This window comes from Macaca mulatta, chromosome 11 (genome assembly GCF_049350105.2).
Source record: "Macaca mulatta isolate MMU2019108-1 chromosome 11, T2T-MMU8v2.0, whole genome shotgun sequence".
Taxonomy (NCBI): domain Eukaryota; kingdom Metazoa; phylum Chordata; class Mammalia; order Primates; family Cercopithecidae; genus Macaca; species Macaca mulatta.
In genome coordinates this window covers 115380501-115391046 of record NC_133416.1, presented here as the reverse complement: position 1 = coordinate 115391046, position 10546 = coordinate 115380501, and the positions used below count along the sequence as shown (strand labels likewise).

General features: G+C 49.0%; 1 protein-coding gene across 9 annotated transcripts in view; it reads right to left on the bottom strand.

The window, feature by feature from the left end:
• Window positions 1-4715: 4715 nt before the first annotated feature.
• WSCD2 (WSC domain containing 2) overlaps window positions 4716-10546 on the bottom strand; it is a 125669-nt gene continuing 119838 nt past the window's right edge. For all 9 annotated transcript variants that reach the window (XM_077954857.1, XM_077954859.1, XM_077954855.1 and 6 more), the window contains one exon: window positions 4716-6848. In XM_077954857.1, coding sequence (XP_077810983.1) covers window positions 6496-6848 — 353 coding nt within the window. In that variant the 3' untranslated portion in view covers window positions 4716-6495. The remainder of the gene's footprint in view (window positions 6849-10546) is intronic.

Here is a 10546-nt window from a genome sequence, read left to right as displayed (position 1 = left end):
TATCATCCAGATTTACAGCTCTCTGCACCTACCCGTTTTATTGCTTTTTGGGAAAGCTGAGCTAGGTTTCCGTGTTACATTGATCAGCTTTCTGCCCTCTGCCCCCTGACATCCACTGAGTCATTTAAATATCAACATGGACTGGGGATACAATTTGTCTCCCTGGAAGTGAATGTGTCTTGACAGGTGTTTTCTTTGGGGACAGTTATTTATAACCGCCAAAGCTATCATACAGTGGGGCGCCTTTGTCTCCTCTCATTTCTCTAAAAGTGAACATATTTTTGTTTTCCCAGTGGGAAGAAATGCCAGATCAATGATGTAAATCTCTCTTTCTCTGCTTCTCTCTCCCTGTCCTTTTTCTCTCTCTGTCCTTTCTCTGCCTCTCTCTCTCTCTCTCTCTCTCTCTCTCTCTGCATATTCTGCCCTCTTCTGTCCCCTCCACCCTCTGGATGGGCCTTGGATCATCCCCAGGTTCAAATCCAAGTGCTGCCACCAACTTTTGTGTCCCCTGAGCAAATCATTTAACTTATCAAAGTTCAGTAATTTAAAACTGTACATGTTCCCTCTCCCATGTTCCTCGTTGCCTATTTATAAGAGAGAATTGAATGAGATATTTCTGTCGTCTCTTACCTTCCCTCCTCCCACCCCCAACTTAGGTGGCGAACTCTTGGGGACAGGGAGCCGTGCCAAATCAACGTCTTTTCTCCCTTTCTGCTTGGCTCCTCTGTTCCCTCCCTGGAGCTGCTCAGGCCAGAACCTTGGGGTCCTCTTTGTCCTGTCATCTCCCCATCCCCACATCCAGTGTGTTACCGTGTCCTGCAGATTCTTCCCCAGCTCTCTCCATACTCTGTGCCTCTCTCTGACCCCAAAACCCCACACTTCTCACATTGTTGAGTGCCCCCAAAGTGCCAGGCACTGAGCTGGTCTCTGAGCACTGTCCCCTCTCATGAGGAGCACATAGTAGTTTCTTTACTGTTTTAAGGCTTGCAACCCCACACCCCATTCTCTCTCTCTCTCTCTCTCTCTCTCTCTCTCTCTTACTGTAATAGCTAAGGGCTGGGGCAGTGGAGCGTGTGCCTGCAGATTCTGTTGCTAAGGAAACCACCTCCTTGGTTACCAGCCTGGGTAGCGTTTGTCTCACTATGTCTGGATCCTGCTGAGTCGCCCCCACTCTTCAGGAAGAGGATGAGGAGATGGGAGAGGACAACAGGGGTGGGGGGCAGGAGGTGTAGAGAGAGGCAGAGAGCTCAGAGATCAAGAGGTAGAGATGGAGAGAGTTTGCACAGGCAGAAACAAAAATCAAGGAAGAGAGAAAAGGAGAAAGGGAGGGAGAGAAAGGGGGGGAGGAAGGAAGAGGAGAAGAGAGAAGAGAAGGAGGGGCAGAAAGGCAGGAAAGAAAAGAGATTTAATGAGCAGCTGGAGGAAATCAGAGACCACAAAGAGGGGAATTGAGAACAGGAGGCTGGGCAAAGAAAAACAGAGAAAAGGGGGAGGGATGTGGCGAGAAAACAATGAAGGAGAGAAAGGGGAAGAAAGGGGGGCTGGGCCTCTGGGAGGAGGTTGGGTCCCTGAGGATCTACTCCCAGGATCCTTTTTGCCTCCCCCTCTGCCTACTCCCACATTTTCCACTGGGATGTGTCTACAGCCTCCTCTGGGGTTACAGGAGAATCCAGAAGGTATCCCCAAAATCAGCAGATTCCGAGCCCTGGTCTTTCTCCTGAGTCCTGGAGTCATAGTGAGCCCCAGGCAGCAGCAGGACAAGAGTCCAGGTGTCCTGGTTTCCAGGCCAGGCATGGATCCTACACTGGGAAATGCTTGGATCCAAAGCTTTCCTTCTTCTTTGGGTGCAAGGGCCTTGTCACTCTCTGTATGTGGAAAGGACTTTTAGGCCCTTGGAGAAGACAGCAGTGGCCCCAGCTCTGCTATAGCAACCTAGGCTTTCTGGGTTTTGGGGAATGCACTGTGAACAAGTATCCACTTGTGACTGTTGCACCTTGAGTTCCTGCTGTTTCGAAAAAGTTCCAGGAAGAAGCTCAGCTCTGGAATATCAAAACCCAGTTGGATCCACAGATGCCTGAGTTGGAGATGAACTTTGGCGAACTCTCCTCATTACCATACTAACCCCACACCCTGTCCAATCCCAGGGAGGAATTTATTGGCCATTTTCTATGCATGCAATATATGTGGAAGGATGATTCTCGACTGCACCTGTGTGGCCTTGACCCCATCTCTGCATACAATGGCTCGGCTCACTAGCTCAATACAAGCCCTGTGTTCACCGTTGTTCATGGAGGCACTGCTTTGGGAACCTCCCCTAGTGTCCTACTTACTTGTGATAAGTAATAAAATCCCCCTGTTAAATCCTCCTTGGTTGTGGTCACCTGCCAAACAATTGCACCCATAGGTTGTGTGTGTAACACTATTAGTTTCTGTGTGGCTTGGACCAGCCACTGCCTGCCTCTGAGCAACAATGTCTCCCTACAAAATGGAGTTAATGATCTCTGTTTTAACAACCTCATGGGGTTGGTCAGGAGCCACTTGAGTCCTTTTCCTTCTTTGTGTCACCATCTTCTCCCTGAAAGCTTTCTGATTACTTTGAGATATCTGCTCAGTACCGGTAAAACATACATTGCTGTAGCATAGATTTTTGTCTGTCTTATTACTTTTATAGTTCCTAGAATTGAGAGCAGTGCCTGGCACATGGTAGATGCTCAGTAAATATGTGCTGAATGAATGAATGAATGAATGATACCTTGGTTTTTTCGGGGTCTGAAATACAAAGATTTTATTCCAGATGGCTGATGAAGTGTGATAGGAAGGGCAGAAATTCGCCGAAGAAGAGCCTGGTAAACTGTCCAGCCCCACCTTCAGCCTAAAGGGCTTTCGCACCACCCCCTCCCACCTGACAGTGATCTGTGGTTTGAAAGCACAGTAGGCAGGTGGAAAGCAGGGAGTTGCATAAGGCACATAATCTGAGAATTCTGAGAAGGATCCGTGAGAGCTTGGGGTAGACGCTGCATGGCTTTCTGCACTTCCAGTTGGGAGGATTTGGTTGCGTGAATAATATTTAGAAAAGTGAAAGAAAACTGGAACATTGGTTCACGGCTCAGCCTGTGACCTCTTGATCTGAGATCAGGGGCAGGACCAGACCCAGGGCTTGGAGTGACCAAGATCATGACTTATGCAGGGCCAGGACTGGGGCTCCACCTGTGACCAGAATCAGAGCTCAGTGCATGACAGAGATTAGGACTCAGTCAGGAGACACTATCAGCATTAGTTCTGAGGCAGGTCAGGGCTCAGTCTGTGACCCAGGTTGGAGGGTAGTCGATGAGTAGGGTCAAGGCTCAGTATAAGTAGTTTGGGACTCAGTCCAATGTGACTCAGTCAGTGTGGGGCTGGAATGAGGGTTTGTGGATCAGTATGTGCACAGGATTAGGGCTCAGTCTGTGATCAGGTTCAAGGCTCTAGGATTGGGCTCAGTCTGTGACCAGGTCAGCCTTGGTTTAATACTGGGGACAGAGTGTAGCCTGGGCCCCAGATCAGAGCTCAATCAGTCATCATATAATGACTTTTGTGAGCCAAGATGAACCCTTAGAGAAAGGCTGAAAGGCCATGTTCTTCTGGATTCTGGAACAAACTCACACCGTTTCAGAGATTTTCCTCTCCCCTCCCCACCACAGTCACCCCAGCACTCTCAGTCCTCCTGAGCTCTCCCTGCCTGGGGGAGGAGAAGCCCCTCTCTCTTTCCTCTGCCTGGCCCAGCTCATCCCCTGCTTACTGTCCATGTGGCAGTATATAACACTTTGCCTCTCCCTCTGGCTGGAAAACAGCCCCTGGACATTAGCACCTCCTCACAGAAGCCCCTCTGATGCATGAGGAGGAAGAACACAGGGTCTTCCTTCAGCGGTATATGGAGGTTTAGAAACACTCATCCCCACCCACCAGGGAACAGAGTGGACTTCTCTGTACTCCTGGACTCTCCCTGACTTCCCTGCTGCATATGCCTGTGCAAAGCATTACGCTCAGGGTCTGTCTCTGTGTCTCTGTCGCGCTCTCTCTCTTTCTTACATACACACACTCTCTCTCTTACAAACATACACAGAAGGGTTGCCTCTCATAGATAACCTCTTCCATACCTGTGCACATACTCAGGCAGGAATACTTCCACGACACTCCAGTGACCTCATCCCACCCACCGCTTCTCCCCACAATTCCTCCCTGTCACAGCAGCCAAGGACAAAAGGCATATGTGGAAGGCATGCCCTCCCCAAATAGACAGGCAGCTTCTCACACATGGGTTTCATGCACACTGACCATTTTCTCCTTTACACGGGTGCAATTCCATATACAAGGACCTGCACAGACCCATTATAAATGGATGGTCATAATGGCAACTTGTGGGATACAGTTTCAAAACACAGAGAGGCAGGAGAACACAAAGGCAATTTTATACACAGAGGCATGTAATTCTTCCTGAGCAGCTATGCCAGTCACACAGGCACAAAAGTAGTTATACACCAACCCACCTGCCACCCTGAACATTTTCTGTCTCTATCTCTGTTTCTTGTCTCTCTCTCTCTGTCTCTCTATGCCTCTCTGTCTCTCACTGTCTCTGTCTCTCTCTCTCTCTCACATACACACACGCACACACACACCCCCCCCCCAGGAAAACATCCCATTTGTGAACCTGTCTTACACAACACTCTACCACATGGTAGAATCATCAACAAAACTCGCATTTAATGATGGTGTTGACCTGAGGAATCTTCAGACAGAAGCTTGTGGTCAGAGGGGACCACCAGCAAAGAACTGACCCAGGTCTTGGACCAAGAGTCTTGCAGAGAGTGTCAACCTCCCAGTGGAAAGGAGGCCAACCCCTCCACTGCTTCATGAAAGAAGACTAGAAATTCGCCTGGGGGAAAGAAACACGGTACAAAATACATTCAGAGCCCCGTGGGTGGGCCTGGGGCAGCCCAAGTCCTACAGATGAGGGAATCAGGGAAGGGTGCCACAGGTCTAATCCCTGTGTCCTTCCTTTGCATGGCCTGGTTCCAATGGGCGGAATGTATTAATCATATTCCTCTTACAAAAATATATCTCTTTACACGCATCTTCTCCGTGGTCTCTTTGCTACTTGGGAATGAGCATTTACCTGCACCCCAAGGCTTCAGAGGGACCGCTTAGGGAGGCTGCTCCAACAGAATAGCAAAGAGGCTGCGACCTATGGCTTTTTCATCTACACAATGATGGATGGTGCAGGTTTGGACCAGGTGGGAAGCCACTAGTGTCCAGGGTTGGGGAAGAGATGACTCTGGACCAACACTTTGTAAGATTGATGCTCTGTGATTCAGGTCCTCAGAAATCCTTTGGTTTGGCATCTCAGCATCAAGAGAGCAGTGTTTGTATAGAAATGACACAATTTCATTCACCCCATTCCTTAAAGGGTCCTCAAGGGAAGCTGGCCCTGTTGGACTATGATCAAGGGGAGACAGATGGTCTGGGAAGGTAGTGGGGAGTCCATTTTGGGTGTGGTTCCATCTGATTAAGAGCACTCTTGCTGTCTCACCTGGATAGCAAAGTACCCATTTGTAGGGGTCAGAAGGGCAGTGTAAGACCGACTGGAGCCCACCGTGGAGAGATGTTTCACTGGGGCTCTCTCTTAACTCAAATTCTGCACGTGGCATGTGGCCATCCTTGTGGGCTCATTGTTGGTGCCTGAGATTCCCTGAAGGTGGTATCAGGATTTCAAGGTCACCTCCTGGACACAGCATGGATAGAAAGGGGCAGGGTTCATGCCCTGGAGGTGGAAAGGCAAGCAGCTTGTTTCTGAGAAGCAGTGTGGCCTGGGGGGGGGGTCTCATGACACCAATGGCCCCACATGGTGTCTCCAGTTAACCTACCGTGAGCACCAATGCCTCCCCACCCTACCCAGGATGTCAGAAACCTAAGGCCACGGAGAAACTTCCCAGCAATCTTTCTTTAGAACAGAAGGTGGCCTGAGTTAAACATCAGTGCCAGCGCTTCTTGGGTGGAGATGAGAAGGGGGCTGTGCAAGCTCAGCCCAGAAGGGACAAGCATCTGGGGCCACATTTTTACAATAGCCCCCTGGGCTCTTGCATCAAGAGCCTCGACAATTGCCACAGGGCATCCAGCAAGTCTCCGTGATATGGATGAGCCCTCCCTCCCACAAGCAGAACTCAGAGTGGTGGGGGCAGGGACACAGGAGACAGAAAAGAGTCCATGTAACTAGAACCCCCAAAACAAGATGCTCCACATTGCCAAGGGGGGAATACGTGAGCAGAGTGGTAGTGCCTGGACAATCTCTTCCCTTGAGCCTCCTCTGTCATGCAGGAAACTCATTGAAGGCAAAGAGCAGCCAAGGAGATTGTCCCCAGACCAAAGAGAGGACAGATGAGTGGGGGTCACCAGGGGTCTTGAGTCCTCAGGGCCTACATGGTCAGGACTCCCAGTCTACCCTCCCCCTGTGTGGACGCATCATCTTGGGTAGTAGTCATCGGGGACACCCGTGAGGTTCCGCCCTTTGAGGGCCGCGTCCACCATCTTGATATAGGCAGAGATGGTCTTCTGCATGTCTGCAGTATACGGGTCATACTCGAGCTTCCGGAGCCCCGAGCGCTTGAAGTTACCATCCTTCTGGCTCTCCACACAGAGCAACCGGTCCTCCCTGACAGCCACGCCCAGCAGGTTGACCATCCGGCCCAGCTGGATGAAGAGGTCCTGCTTCAGGTCCTCAAAGTGAACCACCAGCACTTTCTTGCCGAACTTGAGCCAGTCCAGTGTGTGAGTGGCCCACCATGGGGCATAGTTCCTCACGAACTCTGGCCACTCTGCAGAGAGAGGAGAGAGGACACAGTCAGAGGGAGGAGGAGTTCAAAAGATCCAGTCAGATGGTGCTGGCAGTGGTTACTGTTTTTCACAGCACAACACAGTAACACAATTAACAATTAAGTGTAATAACACAGGCTGGGTGAGATGGCTCACACCTATAATCCCAGCACTTTGGGAGGCCAAGGCTGGAAGATGGCTTGAGGCCAGGAGTTAAAGACCAGTCTGGGCAACATAGCAAGACCCTGTGTCTACAAAAAAAATAAAATAAAATAGCTGGGCATGGTGGTGCATGCCTGTAGTCCTTGTTACTCAGGAGGCTGAGGTGGGAGGATTGTTTGAGCCCAGGAGGTCGAGGCTGCAGTGAGCTATGATGATGCCACGGCACTTCAGCCTGGGTGACAGAGCAAGACCCTGCCTCTAAAAAACAAAAAGAATAACAACTTAGCTCAATTCACTCCTTTTAGAGCTCTAAACACACCCCGATGCTTCTCACCTCAATGCTGTTTCTCTCTGGAATATTCTTGGCCACCACCTTCTCTTTGGGGATAACAATGTTACTTGTTTGGTGATTACTATATGCCAGGCAAACCCTATATATAAGTATGTGTTACTATAATATAACATACAGCATATTATTATGTTATATATTATTTATGTTAATACATATTAATTGTATATTTTAGATGACATACTTGTATATTAATAAATATATTAATATAGCTCTTAATTCCACTTAATCTTCACAACAACTTTATGAGGTATCATCATTAGCTCCATTTAACAGAAGAGAAAACTGAGGCACAGAGAGGTTAAGTAATTTGCTCAAGGTCATATAGCTAATAACTGGCAGAGCCAGGATTTGAACCCAAGCAGTCTGGCTTCAAACTCTTGGCTTTTAAGTACCAAGTTTTTCTGTGTAGTAGTGGTATCTCCTCACAGGATAATAATAGGGTTGTTGTACAAAGTAGAAAAAAACATATAAAGTTTCTAGCATGGTGCGTTGGGTTCAGCAGGTGATCAATAAATGTTGGCTATTGTTATTACTGATACTGTTCTGTTTTCAGGTCATCTTCTCAGACTCCCTGAGCTCAGGCGGGTGCTTCCTCTGGGTTCCGCAGTTCCCCTCTCCATTCCCCGCAGCCCCCCACAGCTCTCATTATGCTGTGCAGAAACCCCCCACTTCTGTAGTCTGTCTCCCCACCAGACGGTAAGCTATCTGAGGGCAGGGTTTAAGTGGGACTATTTTTATCATCATCTTCACACATTTCTGTCCTACCTTTCTTTATTCTTCAGGGAAGTGTCGTGGTGAAATGAGAGGATGGATTGTCATGCAAACTGGGAGGGGGCATTTCTGACTTGAAAGACAGGTTACAGAGAACCTGGGAATTTCATGGGGAGAGGCAGTCAGCTCCTGGAGCTGCTGAAACTCCCACGAAGGAGGAGCTGAGGAAAGTGCAGAAAGGGGACCTGGAGGGTGTTGGGAACAGAGAAAAGGAATCACAGCCTCACTTCTGAGCCCCAGCTGGAGAATCAGAGGGCAGGAGCTCCAAAACCATGAACAGAGACCTGCTGCTTCTCACAAGGCGAAACACTACCCGGTGCCCGCCAGAGCAGGCAACAGGAGAATTCTGTTTATTGAACGAGGGTGGTGAGTCCCCCAGGCTGCACTGGGGAGCCCAGCTGGCTCTTAAAAATTAAGTCCTAATCCCTTGCTGGGTGATGGATACCCATTATCTTATTTAATCCTGCTGACTACCCTGAAAGGAAAAGGACTACTGTCCGCTCCTCACCAGGGAGGAAACTGAGGCTCAGAGAGGTGACGTGACTTGTTCATGGTCACACAGATAGGAAGCACCATCCAGATCAGGCCTGCCTGGTTCCAGGAGGGATCTTTCCCAGGCACCAGCAGCCTCAACCCCACTTCTTCCCACTGCCTGTACTCAGCAGGTGCTCAGTGAACGGTTGTTGAACTAAATTGAAACTCGCAACTGCCAAATTGCAGTGTGGCGAAGGCCTCCCTTTCTTTGCAGAACACATCAGAATCTGTGGCAAGAGTCCTTCCCCACCAAGTCCCCCGGAACATCATGGCTGCTTGGGAGATATTTATGCTGCTGACAAGCATATTTTTTATCCTTAAAATAGATTATTTACAATGTATCTGGCTAATTGGGCCCGTACTGTTATAATGAGCTAAGACCAGATGTATCTGAGTGATTAGGAAAAATCTAGCATGTTGTATGCTCTATTTTCCTTGTTCAGAATTTCCCCACTCCCCCATCACCTCACAGCATTCCTGGTGATTCGGAATAGCTGCTACTCTCAGGGGAGACACCCAGGTGATAGAGACGGTGCTCGTCACCCAGCACCCAGCAACAACACAGATCCAAACTTCTAGGCTTGGCCACCTCTCACCATTTCAAGTGGTTGCTGAAAGAGGGCTGCAGGATGGCTCAAGAAAAAGGAAGGAGTTTCTCAGGTAGCTCCAGGTGTCCTAGTCATGGATGCAGGTGGGATGGAGATGACAGAGTGTCCTTGTTGACTGCAAGCCTCTGTGGGACACCAGCCGCCTCTGTCTGAGGGGCAGGAAGGGAATGTATGTTGCCTGAGCATCTGTTGGCGTCGGGAGCTATGTGGGGCACTCTGCATGCATGATCTCATTCCGTGCTCTGAAGTAGCCTAGAGAGTAGGAATTCTTAATACTGGCTCCATTTTAGACACAGAGAAGAGGAGTCTCAGAAGCAGGAAGTAACTTGCCCAAGTCCACACAGTGGGCATTGAAGGCAGAGTTCCAACCTACACCTATCCCAGACTGAGCCTAATGGAAAACAGTATGGAGATTACTCAAAGAACAAAAAATAGACGTACCATTCAATTCAGCAATCCCACTACTGGGTCTCTACCCAAAGAGAAAGAAATCATTACATAAAAAGACACCTGCACACATGTTTAGTGCAGCATTATTCATAACAGCAAAGGTATGGAATCGACCTCAGTGTCCATCAGTGGAGGACTGGATAAAGAAAATGTGGTACATATACATGCACGTGCATACGTATATAAAATGTTTATTTTATACATTTACATATATTAAGAAACCTGCACTTGTACATCCTAAACATATAAAAATAAATAAAATTTTAAAAAGAAAAATAGAGCACCTGGTCTGATCAGCTCCTGCCCTCTTTTCACTCCAGGACCTGGGAAGCATGACTTCTAGGCTGCCTACTGCTCACTTCACCTTCAGACTGTTGTCTGAGACCTGGGGTCTGTTCATAGATGACTCTGCAGTCAGACTGCCAGGGTTTAGAACCCAGCTCCTCCCCACATGAGCTATGTGACTTTGGAGACGTTACTCCATCTTCAGCCTCAGTGTACCCATCTGCCAAGCGGTGATCTGGATAAGACCCACGTCCTACAGATGCTGTACAAATCGAGCGAAATAAGATTTGCAAAGATCGCTGGGCGCGGTGGCTCATGCCTGTAATCCCAGCACTTTGGGAGGCCGAGACGGGTGGATCACAAGGTCAGGAGATCGAGACCATCCTGACTAACACAGTGAAACCTCGTCTCTACTAAAAATACAAAAAAATTAGCTGGGCGTGGTGGCAGGGGCCTGTAGTCCCAGCTACTGGGGAGGCTGAGGCAGGAGAATGGCGTGAACCTGGGAGGCGGAGCTTGCAGTGAGCCAAGATCGCGC